The sequence below is a fragment of the Dunckerocampus dactyliophorus genome, chromosome 13, assembly GCF_027744805.1.
Source record: "Dunckerocampus dactyliophorus isolate RoL2022-P2 chromosome 13, RoL_Ddac_1.1, whole genome shotgun sequence".
Lineage (NCBI taxonomy): Eukaryota > Metazoa > Chordata > Actinopteri > Syngnathiformes > Syngnathidae > Dunckerocampus > Dunckerocampus dactyliophorus.
In genome coordinates, this window is record NC_072831.1 from 24,126,225 (window position 1) to 24,146,335 (window position 20,111).

Sequence of the window (20,111 nt, forward strand, 5' to 3'; positions counted from 1 at the left end):
ACGTGTTTGAAATGACCATGTGGCATGCCCCACTACAGTGTTTGAGAGGCACTGCCTTAGAGGTTGCACTGTTTGCATTTTCCTGGTGCCCTGAAGTAATCGTAGCATACAAGTTAGTCAAAGGTTCCTTTCTATACAGCATGAAAGGAGCGCTCTGCTCGATTTACAATCCCGAAAATGTGAATTGTCCAACCTCAGCTGAGGTATTTGACTGTAAAGGTTACACTGTTGGATTGCTCGCTGATGTGGGCATGTAGTACTTCACCCTCCAACCAAGAACACGTCCCACAGCTGGGAGATTTATCATTTGGCGGCGGCTGTGAGGGCACATCCTCGGAAAGTCACACTTTACCAGGCGCCTGTCATTTCCCAGCACTGTAATTAGTGACGTTTAGTGGGCCGGAGTTGGCTAATTGGCTTTGATGGAGCCCTGCTGGACTGGCTGTCTGCGTCTCCGAGGGCAACCAACAGGAAATAAGTCACTTGCCAAGCCTGCGGAGCGGGCTTGCCCATTGCGGTCACTTCCTGTCCCAGTCATTGAGGAGAGGAAACAGAAGTGGCATATTCTCCTTGTATGGTAAGCAAGCTGTGAACGAAGGTGCCTTTTTTTTTTTCTTTCCCGCCTGCTCCAGGTTGCAAACTATGAGAACATGTTCATGTGTGGCTTTAAAAAAATATTTGGCTAAGAGAAACGTCAGCCTGCTATAAATGCTGTTAATGTGTCCCGGCAGGATAGATCCAGTGAGAAAGGGCAGAGTTCTGGCGTCATCACACAGCGGCTCCTGTTCGCAAATGAATGCTCCGAAAGAGCACGCTTAAAGAGGAAATTGTGTCTGGCAACAAAGAAAACACTCAAACGGAGTCTGGCCTATTTAGGCATAAAATTGACGGATTGGTTTGCCTGCTTTAGATGAATGTAGCGAAGCGTTTCATGGGCGTGTAGTTAAAAAGTACAGAAATCCTGCATTAAACTGCTCTGTCATGCCAGGCGAGTTTCTTACAACTCTGCACATGGAAGAAAATAAAAAAAAGTGTCTGCAGAACCAATTATGTCGCCCTTTGATTTGAAGACAAACCATGCCAAACGACAAGTATTAAATCACCTCTTCCGTTACGACAGAATTCAGGTGACATGTTTCAGAAAATTGATGGTTACGTGTTGTTGATTGGTGAAGATTTACACAAAAGCGGCCTTGAACCTATTTTTGTGGTCGGGCTGCTGCATAAGACTCTTATTCCAGACGTACAGTAGACCCTGAATCTGGTTTTAGACTCAACATGTGAGGATGTTTTGGTGTCTTTCTCATTAGCTATCCATGCATACTGGATCTCATTCATGTGAGCGTGTGATGAGGTTTCCTGATGACAAAGTGGATGCGATTTGGTGTAAGTCTAATGCACCATTAGATTTGTTGTTTTTAGCAACGCTATACAGGAGAGCTATTCAACTGCCGGCCCTGTAAATGACATCAGAGCGGCCCGTGAGTTCATGTGAATGTTTTTGCAGCGGGCTCATTGAAAACAGCAGCGCGCTTCTGTCATGTAGAGCAGTGGTCCCCAACCTTTTTGGACCCAACAAATATGCACATTAGCACTCAGTAACGTCGTCAAACCTTTCCTTGATGCTACTAGAACATTACTAGAGCCCTCTAGTCACTTTTACTCTCGTGTTACCCAATATAGTCGACATAATAACACAAAATAAGACAATAAAGCCATAAATAAGACATAAGACTCAAACATGTTAGCAATGGGAGAGTTCCTTGTTCCTATCCCTTTCTCACTTCCTGTTTCTGTGCAGTACTTCCTGCTGTGGCTATTGTCTCATCAATGTAACACTACTGACACCTAGTGACCAGTGTAGAATACTACTTAACATCACAGCATCTTTGAATGGGTCTTCTGAATGTCTTATATTTGTATTTTAGTTCATTTAGCCATTGTTATGGTCAAAAATGCTAAATTTAGGCAAAAAATGAGGTGAAATTAGCTTAAATAAGCATATCTTTTTGAGTCATAATAGGCCGTATTCAACCACAAAACAGCGCTGATTAATTGATATAGTTTTTACAAACTGAGATAGAGTGAAGCCGTGAAATTCAAAGTACAAATTGGCGAGAGATTCCTTACAGTACACCCTGAAAACAGTAGCACGCTGCTGCCATGTCCAGCCAGCTTCCTAAAGTGGGGTACGCATATCCCCAGGGGTATGCAGACCGTCATAGGGAGCACGTAAATAATATAAAGGGCCGCACGGTGGCCTCGTGGTTGGCCACACATTCAGGAGAATGAATCTCCATTGGACATCTCTGAATGGAGTTTGCATGTTCTCCCCGTGCGTGTGTGGGTTTTCTCCGGGTACTCTGGCTTCCTCCCACATTCCAAAAACATGCATGTTAGGTTAATTGGCGACTCTAAATTGCTCACAGTGTCTGACTGTGAGTGTGAAAGGTTTTTTGTCTATACGTGCCCTGTGATTGGCTGGTGACCAGGCCCACAGAGTGCAGTACTTAGCTGCAACCAGCAGAGGCGCTGTTGCATCTCAACTTGTTTGCTGTCTGAAGGTCAGATAATTGTTTAAGGAAATTTTTGTTGAATTCCCATCCTCATTTATTACATCTAATACTGAACTTAAAGCTGCTATATGTCACATTTGTTTAACCAAAACATGTAACACCACCACCACATGTAACCAATCGTGGCTTAAGACAACAGATTGAACAAAAAAAGTCTGTTTTTCACAATTATGAGTTAAACTGCATAAAAATTGGCATAAATTTGGACCAAATAAGATGACTGGTCAGTCATGCTGGGCCAATGTTAGTACCTGAACTTAGCCAAATCACTATCATTAGCTGACAAGAAACATAACTATTGCCCACGCGTGGTTGGCCGTAATTGACGTCAAGGACTCTAAATGAAAAGGACTGTCTACTCCGCCACAAATTAATGGAACGGAATGTAGTATGTCATGGAACGGAAAGTCGGCCATGATGGTAAGCAAGACAGCTGGGCGGGGCTAGGCGCACAACACTATACAATGTATTTACTAGCTCTGGGCTGAGGGTAAAATAAAGTTATGCACTTTGATGGAGCCAGAGGAAGCCTCCCTGTAGTGGACAGAGGTAGCTGAATGAATCATTGCAGCGCCCCGGAAGCCATGGCCAATGAAATGCTTTGCTGGGAAACCGTTAAAATAGTTGTTTTTATTGTAAACTCGTATCGGTGCTTGTATAGTTGTTATTTCTTACCTACTGTACCTTTTGAGTGTTAAGTCGCTGTGTGATGATTTTAACATTCTTTCTAAGATGACACCATGAGTCAGACTGTTATATTGAGTAATGACTTTCTGCGATTTTTGACTTTTCTCATAGCTTTCTCAATCTGGCTCCTGTCAAATTAAGAGCTACCTGGTCCACATGGACTTGCCACAATATGCCATTTTATGACATGGATATGTGAGGTTTATACTCTGGTGCAGCTTATATATGTGCAAATCTGTTTTTCTCTGTAAATTCAGCAGGTGTGGCTTAAACACCGGAGCATCTTATACACCGGAAATTAAGGTATTTACACAATGTAACATTTACTTCAGTAATGGCATTGTTAATAATGTTAATTTAAAAATCTGATAGACTGCAGCCTAAATCATCATCACTGTCCTGTTCATTTACAACAACCAGTGTTATAAATCAAACCTTTTATGACATACCCGTGTTTGTTTTCGGGAAACTTGAAAAATGACAAATCTGGTCTTTTGGACTGTCTATTAGAGCAATTAATCGCTGAGCACTGTGCCAATGACATGTTCACAATGCAATGTTCCTGGATCCTGCCCACCAAACCCACACAGAGCGTACTACGGAAGTGGATGCCGAGTAACCAGACCATTCATTTAGAGTCCTTGGTTTACGTACTCAAAGAAGGAAGAGGCCTGTTGTTGTTTTTCACAAAACAACTCTTAACCTTATGGTTTTGCATTTGAGTAGATGAAGTCAGTGTGTATTCATCCTTCAGGGACCATAAATGTCAGCGCAACAATTCTCAGCCAATCCATTTAAACTGTGTTGATCATGAGGAATAAATGACACCTGAATATTCTGAAACAAAAGGGTTAAAGTAGAAAGTCTGATCAATAAAGTGACTGTTGCGGCCAGGCTGGCGGCAGGCCACTTTAAGGAATGTCTCCCCCTTAATGATTATTGATTTGCAGGGCTCACACTGGCCTGAAACATGCTGAGTTCTGCAATACTCTCATCACTTAAAGAAAGACTTTTCTTCCGATCTCAAACAATAGGATTGCGCTGATTAGAAGCAAGCAATCAAGCCAGTTTAGGACGCAAACTTACATTCATGCAAGCTGGTAAGAACACAACCATCTTGTGTCAACCTTTGACACTGCAATCACACACTAATCCCCCCCACCTCCCACTGTCCTCACTGCAGCTGTATTTATCCAAATCTCTTGGGAATGGACACGGTTCAGACCACTGAAATGTGGCTGGGAATCCAAGCCAAACATTGTTGGCTGTGCAGAGAAGACCAACGATGATGACCACCATTTGAACCGTGTTTTTCTTGCGAGTCTGGCAATTTGCTTCAGGAACTATCCAAATGAAGTGGCCACTTTGTTGAAAAAAAAAAAAAATCAGGAGGTTCCATCATGCCCGTGAATCAACTAAATGGATTTAGGAAATTCCCTAAATGCACAACTAACTAAACACAGAATGAAGTGAGGCAGGGAAGAACATCAGGTCATTGCCGGAGGACCACATCTGAGCCGCAGGATGGGGGGGAGGAGAGGGACTGGGGGGGTCTTTTTGAAAGCCTATCTAGTGGCTCCAAGATAACCATGGACCAGTCAAGGATGACTGATGTTGAGACGGGGTCAAAGTGAGGAGAGTCAAAGCGAAAGAGAAAAGGATGGCCTCCCCTCTGACAATATGTCTGTCAGCGTATAACTAATGAAAGAGCTTGCGGTCAAGGCCGTGTTCGTCAAGCCGATGTGGGACCACGGACCCTGACCGAATTCCATGAATGAAAGAGTCCATTTCCACTTTGTTCATTCCAAGGTTTCAATAGCCAATTATATAGTTTAGACTCTAAATTGGTGCTTGATTTTAGTAAACAATTGAGATGGAGTAGTCCATTTGACAGTTGAGTTCCAAAACAAAGGCTGGAGAGTTTCCAGGTCTAGGTTTATTCATCATTACAGTGGTCCTGTGGTTTAGACACAGTACTGTGCAAATGTTCTAGTCCACTATAAGATGTGTTGTTTCAGCAAAACCACATATACCAAGATTGTCACCTACAGTAGAAAAAAATGTGTTTGTCCATCCAGTTAGTGGGCTACCTCCTGGTTCACAAAGACATTTACAAACAAATGGGGGTTGCCATTATGATTCTGGGGTGTCAACAATCCATTTGATGCCTAAAAAATCAACTTATAATAATAAATTACTTGATCAGCCACTTAATCCTCAGCAATATTCAATCCATGTGGCACCCTTCTACAATGTTTGCTGACAATCCAGTTTGTGGTGATCGAAGGCTTTTGTATAGTATTGTAGGGTTTTGGAAACATTTCTATTTTGGACATTTTGTATGGAAATAGCTGAGAACAGGGATTCCCAAATTTAGAGTACGTAAATGTACTCACATACATACTGCATTGTCATAACATGGACAGAAACTGTAAACTACTGACAACACAACTGCCAAGAAATTGTGTGTTATAACATCTTCGTCAACCAATTTTTTGGTTTAGGATTTGTGAAGTTTGGGAAAAACAAGGACAATTGACTTAACAGCAATAATACTTGACAGACAAGCTGGTATATACTCCACCTTCCTTGTGCTCGTGAACAGCATCCAGTAAGTGGTAGAAAATGGCTGGGTATACTTTTCCAAACACCTGGTGCTGAATTGACTTTGCTGGAATGTATGTGCTACGATTGGCACCATAGTTACATCATAATACCATTTTAAACAACCAATGCTATCATTGGGTAGGCTACTGACTTTTGTTTGGCCTGGAAAGTGTCTTTTTGAATGACTGGAGGTTCCGCGAGAGGTTTTCTCATTGACCTCTCAGTCGCCACAAGGGACTGGCTGGTCGGTGAGTAATACGTTCTTGGAGGCCAGTTCTCTACTATGTAAAATAAACATTTTCACATATCGGACCTTGAATGTAACAGTATCAACCCACTTTTTGACCATGTTTGGTTACAGTCAGCCTATACATAAAGGATTATAGATGATTCGCTTTCCATGTTTGTTTATATCTGCTTGGTAATCAATTTAAGCAAGGAAACACTGGGTTCTTTCCCAGACTCCTTTATCAATCTGACAGAATGGCATGTTACTGCAGCCGTGGAGCTACCACTAGTGATGTATTATATACGCTAACATTTGCATTCTTCACCTCTGAAAAATGTACACAAATCATCATATAGAGTCCCATACAGTCCTGCCACAAATAAATTTGGTACTACCTGTTCACCCTTGCTCATAAACACAATATAATGGGACTGTCTGTGATTGTAGGCTGTCGTTGCAAATCTGTACAGTAGACAACATTGTAACTCTGTTTAACACACCTCTTACGCACCTCTTCTGCCAGAGAATAAGAGGATGCAGCAGGAGGGATCAGTTTTGCCAACTTATTGACCTTGTCGCTATATTTAGCGAGTATTCAGATCCTTCAAGATTGTCTTTTCAAAACAGTGATCTAGCTACTTTTGTAATTTTGCACACTCAACACTTTTTCCGGACACTTTTGGACACTTTAACACGAATGCATATATTGCTCTTCTCAACGATTTAAAAGCACTAACAAGCGGTTAGCTTGTGACATTAAAAAAACCCACAAAAGGAAGCCACAGAAGGAGGATAATTTGTAATTCTAAACCCATTTGTTGGGCTGTATATGTTTTGCGCTCACATTTCGTCTGACACGCACTCGTGTCATGGCCAATCACGCAAATGAGACTATGTCATCTAGCCCCTATACACCACCACGGATAGATTATATCCCTGTGGGGAACACTGCAAATTAAGCACTCAAACTAGATGTAAAAGTGCATGTAATACCACAAAAATACAAAACAAAAATGGAGAAGTGTATATGCCAGGTGGTCTACATGAATACAGGAAAATTATTTTCTTCTCTTTGAGGTTTTTGTCGTGGCCTTCTTTTCCACTTGTTAATGGCTTGTTCATTTCCAACTTCTGTGATTCATTGTCCCACCCTTTTCTGTTTGTGCTTAGAGGGACCAGCAATACTAGCAATACTATACTTACAATACTAAAGGAAAGGTGGAATCCAGGACATAATGTACTATTTCTAAGGCATTAGCTTCACTCTAATAATAGCTGAAGTAACAGAAAGTTGCCCAGCCTACCGGTGATTGTTGCGAGTACGAGCGACTCCAGGACTGTGAGGTGACAGGTGCGTGAGGTATAGTCCTTCCCAGGGCTTCCATGGTGCTTACACCACGATGGAGTGCCGGTTCCTCTGCGTCTTTGTTCATGTTTCGCATGTACACCTGCGCCATCAGAAAAATGTTGTACAACACTAACTTCCAGCTTTTCTGAATATTATTTGTGAATTGTCTTACCTCTGCAGGTGATGGCTTGGCTCCTTTTGCTGCCGATTTATTCCCACCAAGTCTTGGTCCGTGGATCACCGTGTCTTCAGAGTCAACTGTCGTCGCGAGATAAGCCCTCCATGTTGTTGTGGTTTCTGCCTCATCCTCTGAACCTCCTCCATCCATGATTACCCGTCCGGCGACTCTTCCCCCCCCCTTCTCATCCTCTGCCGATGTAGTGCCATGGTTCTTCCAGGTGCTTCTCACGGTTACATTCCTCAAGTCTGGTAAACGCTCTTCCTGGGACTGCCTCTGTCTTTGTCTTTGGTTTCTCCAGCTGGTGAATGAATCTAATCCTGATTCTGTGTTGTTGAGGTCTGCAGAGTTGGTACCCGGAGACTGGTGGCTGAAGTTGCTGCGTTGGTGGTAAATGTGGCTCGTGGACGTCTCTATCCTGGAGGTGTTGTGGAGCTTGGACTTGGACGTGGAATCATTGAGGTAATCCGCACCAGAATCCTGTTCCTGGCTTGGCTGCATCGTGATTTCGCTCTTGGGGATAGAGATTTCGTAAGGGATTGAGACGCTGCCATGGTGGTCACTGCTAGGGCCTGGTCATTCAAGGAAAAGGAAAAAAAGATAACAACCCAAATGAAATCAATGACTCAAATGCCTTTGTGATCACCAACAGAAAGCCAGCTGATTTAAACTGCGAGCGATACTTAAACTTAAACTTACCGATGAGAAAGTTACTGGTGGACGTGTGGCGTTCCTTGGCGGACATGGGCTCACTGGACACGCTACTGCTGCGGCTGCTGGTTCTAGAAGAGCTAGGGTCATTGGGATAGATGGTTATACTGCTGGTCATCTTACTGGTACTAGTCAATACGGGTTTGGTGGATATCTTGGGCTTGCCGTTGGCGGAGAAGGGGTCCGATATCATCATTTCTTTTCTGTCGATCTCAATAATGGCAGGTTTGATCACTGCTTTGGACCTCAGTGCTTCACGTGGACTGCAAACACGCTGGATTTCGATCACGGACGAAGCGCTAATGCCTCCTTCGGGTACACTTGTTCTGCTGTGGAGCTCTTCATCGAACGAACTTCGAGAGGAGGAGCCCTCTGAATGGGAGTCTTTGACATGTGAATATCTAGGATATCTAGAGGTTGGCGTCCTACTGCTAGAGGTTGTAGTAGTCATTTCATTTACAGTCTCTGGTTCCGAGGGTCTTGAACCAGTGGATTCTGTTTCTGAAGCAGAGGAATGACCCTCTGAGCCCTGGTCATTCGGCAGCAGTTGATTGACGTTGGACCTGTTAGCTTTGAAGGATTCGTTTGCCTTGGACAGCTTGGAGGTGACGAACACAGGATCTTGAACTTGTTCCGTTAATTCTTGGTCTGAGGCGGGCTTGGTGTCCTTCTCTAGTGCAGAGACACTGCTTTCTGGGACTACATCAGAGTTGTTTGATTCACTGTCACTACCTGCATACAGTTTTGAAAACTTTTCCATTCTGCTCTTATTCCTCTCCCCTTCACTCTGCCTGTGAGCTGTCCTCAGGGGCTTGTGGTCATTAGCTGCTGGGGGGTACCGACTAAGGACAGATACTTTTTTAATATCACTAGAAGGTGTATTTACAGAGCTGTATGTGGCTCCCTTGTATGTCTTTTCCTCAATTCCTCGGCTTGTCTCTTTTATTCCATTATCAGATGAAAAGAGAGAATTCGGGGTTTTGGGCGTCCGCCTACTTTTGTGTGCAGGACTGAGGGCTCTCTTCACAGTTATAGCAGAACTCTCCTCTGAGTTGCTGAGCTCTTTAGTCCTCAGCTTGGTTTCTCTCTTGTGCTGAGGGGAGAGCTCCCTGTTCCTGTGCTTGGGAGAGATGGGTTCTGCGGTGGACACGGCACTACGATATTTCGGCTTCTCTTGCCTAAAACTTCCCTTCCCAAACTCTTCATTCTCAGCTTTACCATTCTCCAGGTGCTTGGCAAGGCTGCCAGGGCAGATGTTAACACTTCCGTTGCCTTGTTTATCCACATTGCTAGCCACATTCCCTCCGACTCCACCTTTACTGCACAGCTGCGTCCTGAGCTGTTCCACCTGCTCGCTCAGTTGGCGAGCCCGCTTGCGTTCCATCTGGAACTTTTCGTGAAGCTCATCGTTTTTGGACTCTGAGCTCTTCAGGTCATTCTCCACAATCTCTAGCTGCTTAAGACGATTCTTAAGCCGTTCTACTTCCTGTGTAAGCTCCTTCACTTTGTTGTCTTCCTCCTGTGACCCCGCAAGGCCACTGTTCTTCTGATTCTCAGACTTATTCAGCAGGCCCATGTTGTAGTCAAGGCTCTTCTTGCGTCCGGAGAGGATGCCCGTGGAGGACAGCTCATCTTCAATCCTTGACCTCATGAAATCCGCACGACTGGGATCTACAGCCATACCTAGGCGATTCTTCTGCTCTTCCAGTTTTTCTGTGAGCTTAAGAATGATTTTCTCATCTTCTCTTTGCTTCTCTGTTATCATCTTATGCTCGTTCTCAAAGGCCTGGTAGAATCCCTTGAGTTTGTCAAGTTCAGCAGTTAAAGCCTGCTCTGCTTTGTCCAGCTTCATCTCAGATGCCTCCATTTCCTTCAAACGGGTTTTGAGGGACTCCATCTCAGTAGACAGCTTCTTTGTTAAGTTCTTCTCCTCGTTGAGGCTGAGACAGAGCTGGCTACAGTCCGACTTGCTTTTCCCAAAAGCTTCTTCCAGTTTCTCCAGTTCTGCCAACCTCCGCTGTAGATGTTCAATCTCCGCTTTGAGCTCCTTCGTGAGGTTTTCTTCCTCTTCCAGTTTCTCTCTCACTGTGCGGCAGAGGTCCTCTGCTTTGCGTACCTCCTCATCTTTACCTTGGATTTTCAAGAGGCGTTTCCTCAGGGCCTCCACGTCAGCAAGCAAGGATGAGTTGCTGCCTTCTGCCTGGATGATCTTGTCCTGTAGAGGAGAGAGTTCACCCCTGGTTTAGACCTGGGGTTTTCAAAGTCTGGCACAGAGAACACAGGAAGGCTGGGGATACTCTACTATTGAAAAACGGATTTCCTGGGGAATATTTTGTGGTGTTTTCTACTCACCCCAGACTCTGTTTACTCGCTCACCAAACGCAATAAAATCAATTCTCTTAACATGTAATAAAATGCTTTCTTTAATTTTGTCAAACTGCTGCAGCACCCCTGAAGTCTGACACCTCACACTTTAAAAACAGCAGGATAAGACTGCAGAAAGACTGTTAAACGCCAGCCACTACTAACCTGTATGTCAAGCAACTCATCTTCAGACTTCTGCAGTTTGTTGTTGGCTTCTTCCAGTTCATCCAGCCGTCTGCTGACACTTTGTAGCTTGTGCCGCAGGTGGCGATGTGTCATGTCAGACATGGCTACCAAGTCTTGTGTGCTATATTTTTAAATTTATGCTCTTTTCTTCAGGTTATTTGGTTATTTGGAGGGGTCCACATTTGTGTGGTAGTGTTGAAGTCTGATTGAATGTTAGATGATGGCCAAAGTGAAAGGTAAAGGTAACTGGAGTGGCTCTTATCTGCCTGTGTTTTACAAGACGTGCTTTGAAGTTCCGTCAGCTTGGCATTTAGTGGACAACTCTGTCATCTGTGGGAGGGAGACAGGAAAAAACACTAGTCATCTCTTACTTGTCAAAGACAATCATTTGTATTCTCATAGGCAATGCAGAGAGACAAGTAAAACACAAGACAGACCAAATGCTAAACATTAAGCACTATTTTTTTTTTTTTTGCACAAAACATTACCATTTTTCCTTATTATCAACTTAATACTGCAGGGAGTGGATGAGCTATGCTAATATGCTGCAATGTCTTCCTTTCTGTCATTGACCCACCATGTTCACAAGTCACCTTGCCTGTCGTTTCAAGGAACTGTGGAGGTTGTGGATGTGGGCTTCCACATGCCTGCACACACACATGCAGGCGCACGCACACACACACACACGCACGCACGTTCGCACAAACATAAGCATGCGCTCAGACAGCGCCCAACATTGATTTCTGCTGGTTACTGCTGACCGCAGCACATCACAATAACACTGGCATTCATCACACCATGTAGAGATGCACACCCGTCACCATGGCAACCTCAACACCAATTACAGTGGTGTAGTGTTAGTGTGTTGTGAAGTGACGATAAATGCAAACAAACAAATACAACAATGGAGGCTAATGAGGGTCTCCTGTGCTAATGGCTTGTTATCCAAGACGAGGCTGAGGGCAACGTGCAGCAAAGTGGACACTGGACTGTACTACTGTTGTGTTCAGTGCTAAGGCATTAAACCCACATTAGCACATGTGGGTTTTGTTTGTCATTTCTAGTCATGTACTGTATGTAGCGGCAAAACTGTTGGAACCCCACGTTGACCAGGCACTACAAACAGTATCTCATGGTAGTTGCTTTTGCTTTGACCTTCACAAAGCAGAGCCACCATGACATTGATTATTAGCACACAAAAGGCCTGTCAGCAGAACCCCCGCATGAATTAGTCTGATCTTTTGTCTCATACATGATTCAGGTAGTGGGCTTCCCTGCTCCAATTACGCTCCCTTTCATTTAGCGAAACAACCACTCTCCTAGTCCCCCACTGACCGTGAGGGAAATCCGCCTGAGGGTGGGGCATAACATCTGCACACATCACCACTTATTGACCTCCTCTAGTGTCTCATCTTAGCCCCCACCCTTGGTCAAAGCACTGCAAGTAAAGACTATTTGGCGTTATCTGCAAACTGCCATTGTGGTTTACTCCTGAGCCACTTTATACACTTTCCATTGTTTCATTAAGTGTGGAAAAAGTAGTACCCCCCCGCACAACTTATTAAACATCTTGTTGAACACAAACCAAGCCTTTTGAAAGTTAAATCTGGCACCGATTACACTCGTGAAAGAAGCACAAGTCTTTTATTCTAATTATTCCACACTTTCATGAGGTCTGGTGGTGTTTTTTTGCGAGCAGTGGAGCGCAAGAGGGAAATAGCAGCAGCACACAGAGTGCTGCGGAAGGAACAGGGAAAAACAGACCAAAGGGACAAAGAGTTGGACGGACAGCTGATGTCAAAACTAGTGCTGTCAAACGATTAAAACGTTTCATTTGATTCATTACAAGGTTGCTGTGGATGAATTTATATAAATCACGATTAAATGTAATTCCTTTTAATCGACAGTACATATATTAATCATGTTTTATTTTGCACGAGCAAAGAGACTCAAGAAAGATCGTAGGCAGTGCATTAGCCAAAGTCCCAGCTGTTTAGCGTCTTCCATACTGATTCAACTGCCCATTTGTGCATGCGTAACGGTAACACTACTTGGACAAAGTGCCCAAAAGTGTGTTGAAAGAGAAGTTTCAGTGATTGAGTCATTCTGCACTGCAGATGGGCAAATTGCATTTACATTTTGTTTTTTTCAAATCAGATTAATAATGACGAGTCAATCCGCACTAACGCGTCAATTTGGACGGCCCTAGTCGAAACCTAACCCAGTCAATAGTTGGCGTTGTGTGATGCGTCCACTGAGGTGCATGCCGGCTTTCCTGCTGTTGTCTTGGTGAGGAACCACGCAACCTTGAGGCAACCCCATAAAACGTTACTATTGTTGTTTTCTTATTATTCTGACATTTGCGCCACCTGCAGCCAATTATCTTCAATTGCTGCTTAAAAACATTAAAACGCTCACAGCGACAATAAAAATAAACCCAGTCTCAGCTCTTTGAGATGTTAACACAAGCACGAGGAGAAAAACAATCTACAGCAGCAAAAAAAAGCAAAAAAAACTTTATTTAAACTGTTGAGCCTAAAATGCTGCAGTTGCTGGAATGTTGGTCAGCCAGCCGCAACAGAACTGAGGACTCCAAATGTAGCAGTTTTTGTACGAGTTTGCTTAGTTTGCTTTGGTACTTTATGCGGTTTTGCACCTGATTCAAGTGGACGCATGAGGACCGGACATTAATGTTTGCAAGAAGAAGGCAATGATAATGAAACTTATTGGAAAGCAAAGATTTTCTGCAGAGGTGCATCCACTCCACTTTCTCTCCAACACACGCAAAGGTTACACACCATATCATTACGCTTTTAGCCACGCTCTTCCTTAGTGCCTTTTGTACATTCCGTTCTCTCCACAAAAAAATGCTGTGTCTTTTGCACTTGACATTAGGAACTTAAGGCTCCTTCGCCTCAAAGATGGCGGTTAATAAAGAGTCCAATCAAAACAACTCTGACCACATCTTCGTGTATGGGACGACTGCCAGTAGTTTGTCCACAGCGAATGTGTGCGAGTGTGTGGATGGAGAGATGCTGGCGCAGCAGCGGAAGCCGCAAGATGGTGGCGAGCTGGTGCTTGGCCTGCGTTTTTCACTTTTTCCAAGAAAGAGAAAACCGGCATCCCATAATGTTTCGGCTTGTCGTTTCCTGTGCTGTCATGTAAAAACTTGCGCGCAGCTCGGACGGAAAAATTGGTAAAGAAATTAAAAAAGGCCGCCTCGCATTTCAGCAAAGCATAGGATAGCGGAAGTCATAGAGCTTGGACACATGGCAGTAAGTCTTAGCTGGTACTATTGCTATAGAAAATGGAAAAAGTGACCCGGAAGCCATAAAATACAGCTTACAATCAAAATGTACGGGAAAAATATTCCTGTTAAGAGTACAAAACTGCGGTCGCGCATGACATTGAATGGGTTTTGGTTTTTTTTAACTTTATTCCGTCTTGCTGTTCTGTATAAATGGTACCAACACGGAATGGGTCGACAAAAGCCCCTTTCACACTGCCGATTAAAGTGGGGAATTTTCAGAATTGTATCAAGGTAGTAAGGGGCAGCGGATGAGCTAACACTGGGGGCGATTAAAACATGACTAGATTTCTCAAAAGTTGTATTGCGAGCACAGGGCAGCCAGCAGTCAGACTATGAACTATGGCATCACTACTATGAATGATAATACAGTGATATGGAAGTGGCAGTGTGCAAGGCATTATTGGAAGCGCACATTAAGTGCTTTATGCACACCTTGCAATCCAACCATCCTCAGTGTTCCCAGCGTCAGCGTCAGCAAGTGATGTGTGCCTGTTTTTTCCCCCCCATCGGAGTTCAACCGCTGCTTGCTGCTTGTTGATGTCCAAGCAGAAGCTGTAGTAATTCTACATTTGATCAAAGTTACTTAAGATTTGTCAGATTAACCCACATAGATGTTCGGACTAGTCGGTATCTTTAATCACTGACATTTTTATTGAGGCTCATTTCATTTGGCGAAGCGCCAACTTTCAAGCACCGATCATCTGCATCATAACACCGTGTTGAAATCCGTGTTGACAATTTAGCGACATTGTCATTATATTTAGCAAGTAATTAATATTTAGCGTATTTAAGTGTTTCTTGCTTAATGCATTTATTCGGTAATTAAATACGAGCGATCAACAAAAGGTGAAATATCTGCTGAGCAGGCGAGCAAGAGTGAGCTCCACCTCCGTAGCACCGTGCAATACATGTCTGAAAGCTGTCAAAAACCCTCCACGATACAACCAAGCCCTTGACCACCAGCGGCAAAAAGGCAGAGCTTGGGCACACTCGCTTTCCTGGCAAACGACGCATTGGTGTCGAAAATGTGGCGCAGGGGCCATCCGTGGAATGTGGCTCATTGCAGAAATAAAATAAACAAAAAAAACAGCAAAAGTGGAAAAATAAAGCAAAATGGCATAATGTCACTAGAAAAAGCTAAGACGCCAGGTGTCGTGTTTCGTCTCTGTTACGCCATCTCCGTGTTAAGAGGTAGGTGACAGAGCTGTAACAGAGGTGGGGCACAGCCTGTTTCTGTGGGTATTCCACAATGTAGTGCATGTTGTATTGAAAGCAACTGTCACGGTCCAACAAGTATTTTATAGGTCATGGAACTGCAGTACAGTCGGCCCTCGTTTATCTGGGTTAATTGGTCCCGGACACTACCGCAATAAGTGAATTTCTGCGAAGTAGGATTCAATATTAATAAATTGAATATTTTCGTAGTTACAGCATTGAAAACCTGTTTCTGACTTTCTAAATATGTTTTGAACCATTATGAGAGCCCTGTAGATATGAAATAATGCCGCGAGAGTCACCTTTACACGCCTATTATTCTTTTTTTACACCACATTGCGCAACTATGGTCAACCATGAAAAAGCAATCATTTATTATTTAATACATTTTTGAAAAACTGCTCGTGTCACGGAGCGGTGTTTGAATCGCAAAGTGGTGAAGAACGACTGTAATAAGTTGCTTCCATGAGTTCTATATAAAAAGGCACAGGTGGATCCACTACTACTGCTACAGCCGCTGGCAAAATGTATGGGATCACGAGTCTCTGAGGATGCTCATTCAGTTCTTTTAATTTGAAAAAAAAAAAAAAAAAAGCAGCACACACACATGACACAAAACTAAAGTCATTTCAAATGGCAACCTTTGAAATGGCTTTAAGAAAAACTAAAAGAAATAAAGAAAAAAAATCGTGGTAGTAACGATAGTAACAGCTACTTTTTTTTTTTTAATAAATAAAAAAAAGTAAAAAAAAATAAAAATTAAAAAATATATTTAAAAAAAATATTAAAAAAAACAATAATAATAAAAATAAAAATAAAAAAAACAGTTACTTTTTTTAGACCAAGCAGAGGGAAAAAATGATGGAATCACTCAATTCTGGGGAAAAAAATATTGAATGATATTTATTTGAACATTCTTTCCCCCCCGCCCCACATTCTTTCACATCAGCATACATCACATATCACAATTCCAAATATACAAAAGAAGCAGGAAGAAGCAGAGCTTCTTCAATCCTACCCCTCTCTTTGTTTCACATCCAATAGCTAATACATGTCACAATTACTAATACATTTCACATCAAGTGCTGATACATTTGTTCATTTCCCATTCATCATGTTCCCTTTACCAGTTCTGAATAACACGATAAAACGGTAATGGTGATTCTTCTTCCTTATACTGTATTTTCTAAACATCAACTGCTTGTGCTGTCTTTTGAATTGGGTCATTTTAGTGCATTATATGAGTTCTTCACTTAATCCGTTCCATAATTTGATTTCACATACTGATGTGCTGAAGGTTTTTAGCGTTGTGCGGGCGTGTTTAAGTGTTTTAAGTCTATTTTTTTTCCCCAAGATCATATTTACAAAAATCCTACTACGTTTCTGGGTACCTCGTTATTTTTTTTGCTTTATGCATAGTTTTAGCTGTTTGAAGGTTTACCAGATCAACAAATTTTAGTAGTTGTGATTTTAGGAATAGGGGGTTTGTATGTTCTCTGTAAGCGACCTTGTGGATAATCCTATTTGATCTTTTTTGTAGTGCAGTTAGTGAGTGAAGTCTGCTTTTGTAGTTAGTTCCCCAATATCGCAGCACAATAAGTTTGATATGGTAAGACTAGAGAACAAGGCTATAGAACCCTGTACATTTTCATTCCCAAAAACCAACACCTGCATCAGATAAGATTTGCTTTTTAGTCTGCAGTCAAAAAGGAGCAATCACACCTTGGAGAGCTGTTGAACCAAGTGGACTGACATGAGTCATGGCTCAAACATGAGAGATGTCAAACAAACAAATCACGCAATGTTGCAAAAGACGTTGGTTGTTCACAGTCAGCTGTGTCTAAAAGTACAAACAACATGGGGAGGTTGTTGGAGCAAACATACCGGTAGACCAAGGAAGACATCAAAGCGTCAAGAAGAACACTTAAACAAAATGTCTTGAAAATAGAAAATACACAGCAAAACAAATGAGGAAAAAAATGGGAAGAAACGGGAGTCAACGTCTGTGACCGAACCGTAAGAAAGCACCTGAAGGAAATGGGATTTACATACATAAAAGCTAAACGAAAGCCATCATTAACACCTAAACGGAAAAAAAACAAGGGCTAAGGAAAAGCAATGGTGGACTGTGGATGACTGGATGAAAGTCATATTCAGTGATCTGCATTGGGCAAGGTGATGATGGTGGAACATTTGTTTGGTGCCGTTCTAATGATATTTATGAAGACGACTGCCTGAAGAAAACATGCAAGTGCACAAGTTTACGTTGACATTTTGGACATTTTTCTTATCCCGTCAAATGAAAGGATGTTTGGGGATGATGAAATCATTTTTTAAGATGATAATGCATTTTGCCATAGAGCAAAAAAAGACACATAAGGTCAATGTCAGGATCTCAATTCAATTACAAATCTGTGGTAGAAGTTGAAGAAAATGGTCCATGACAAGGCTCCCACCGGCAAAGCTGATGTGGCAACGCCAATCAGAGAAAGTTGATGAAGAGTACTGTTTGTCACTCATTTAAGTCCATGCCTCAGAGACCGCAAGCTGTTATAAAAGCCAGAGATGGTGCAACAAAGTACTAGTGGTGTGTTGAAGTGTTTTTTTTGCTTTTTTTTCATGATTTTTCTCTTCAGAATTGAATGATTCCATTATTTTTCCCTCTGCTTGGTTACTGACTATCACAACTTTTTTTCTCAATTTCTTTTAGGTTTTCTTAAAGCCAGAAAGTTAAAAAAAATTAAACTACTCAATGAACATCCTCTCAGACTGGTGATTCAATAATTTTTTTGCCAGTGGTTGTATTTTGCTGGATCTCTGTGTGAAAGATGCCATTGACTTTACACCTTAATATTAACAGCGGTAAACTCATTTCTACATTTGTATGACAGTTTTGAACGTTAAGACATTACCTGCAGAGAGAGCTTGACCCAGAATCGGATTATTTCCAGTACTATTTCGAAGAAATGTCAAAAGTCGTGTCTAAATAGAAATATCTATTTTGCATAGGAAGTGATATTTGAACATGATCATTTTTACAAGTGCTAACAGTTTCGCTTTGTTTGACTTGTCCGCACTGTAAACTTTTATGGGAATGTCAAAGATTGGCAGGCTCAACATAGTCTGGCCTAGTAGACCCAGAGCTTTTTCTTTCGAAGGCCCCCTTCCCTACAAGCCTTCCCTCCCTCCTCCGTCTTGTTGCTGGGCTGAACACGTTTGGAAGAACCATAACATGATGGAACCGGGTTTAAACGTCCAAGATACAGTACGCTTGTCAATAGGCAACTGTTATGTTTCTTTTTATATAAAATCCGACCAAATTTGTGTTCAAGCGCTTGGAAATGGGCCTGCTACTTGTTGCTAAACTCTGGCTTCAGGCATTTGAGGCTGTCTTGTTGGGCTTGCCTTTAAAACCATTTTAACTTTTCTAGTAGCCCAAGGAAATGCAGACAAACACTGCTAATATGCTAACAGATAGCATGCTAGTAACCTATTCGGATCCATTGTGTTAATATAGAAACAAGTCATGCTTTATCAAACAGGTTCTAAAGTGTGTGCTAACATGCTAACTAAGGCCATCAATCGATTAAAATATTTAATCTTGATTAATCACATTTTCCCCATAGTTAATTCATAATTAATTTGCACTTGATCACAGATAGAAATACGTTTTATCTATAATAAGTAGGAATGTAAATCTCGTTGTGGTAAACGATTTGATACGCAACTACAACAATAATTATATTAAATTGTATGTAAAGGGATATCAATTTTGGAAATATAGGCCATTATTTTATTTAAAAAAATAATACACACATTTAGAAATCCCAAAGTTTTTGCATGTTTAATGCAAGCGGCCCACTTTGATGGTCCTTGAACGCACCATGTAACTTTGCCCCACTCTGTACAGATTGACTACTACTCTGACCATATTTGGTCCCAAATGCTGATACTATGTGGGAATGCATAAAGGTTACATTGGATCGTCTTATTGAGTGCTAATGTGAATGTTCGGTAACAAACAAAGTCCAGACTCGTACTGGTGAAATGTGGGTATTCATTTTGTGGTTTTAATTTAAGGTTGTTCCTGTCATAGTTTTACACAATACATAATAAATAAGATAAATTAGATTGTTATAATGTAAGTATGTTTTACTCATGAGCTTTCCCGGTGACTAGCTAGTGCGCTGATAAAGCTAGTGATGCCATGGTCTGACACAAGCCACCAAATAGCTGTCCTCGGCTGTGCCTGCTGTTAATTAGCAGCTATTACCCAAATTTTATTTTAGCTCATTTTTAGCTCTAAAAGAAAAACACTCGTTAGTTGGGAAACTCGTGTGCCAAGATACCACTGTATAGATGACAATATAAAAATGCCGGCAGTGTTTCAGTACCTTCTCACAGCTCGCTTCTCTCTGGCAAGTCAATGTACTCCGTGACAATTCAAATCACAGCGAAAGTAGATACAAATAACTTTGGTCTTGTTGCGAGAGCCATCTGCCAGGGCTTTAAATTTAAATTTAACAATCAAAATACCCTTTTTTTGTCCATTTCTGCTCAATATTTGGTCCCGTTTGTGGCTCCACAGTCACTGCTACTTCCTGAGTACGGTGTGGGCTGAGGCTCAAACAGGACATGCAAATACCATTTCATAGTATTTGTCCAGTAAGACTAGAAAAGAGCTATTATTTTGTTATAGG

General features: G+C 42.1%; 1 protein-coding gene across 4 annotated transcripts in view; it reads right to left on the reverse strand.

The window, feature by feature from the left end:
* The window catches only part of luzp1 (leucine zipper protein 1), a 65,849-nt gene that overhangs the window by 10,717 nt on the left and 35,021 nt on the right, over positions 1–20,111 (reverse strand). For 3 of the 4 annotated variants that reach the window (XM_054795762.1, XM_054795760.1, XM_054795761.1), the window contains 4 exons: positions 10,866–11,216; positions 8,325–10,551; positions 7,620–8,197; positions 7,404–7,547 (listed from right to left, as the gene is read on the reverse strand). In XM_054795762.1, the coding sequence (XP_054651737.1) occupies positions 7,404–7,547; positions 7,620–8,197; positions 8,325–10,551; positions 10,866–10,988 (3,072 nt within the window). In that variant the 5' untranslated portion in view covers positions 10,989–11,216. The remainder of the gene's footprint in view (positions 1–7,403; positions 7,548–7,619; positions 8,198–8,324; positions 10,552–10,865; positions 11,217–20,111) is intronic. The other variant, XM_054795763.1, reaches the window with a different exon arrangement.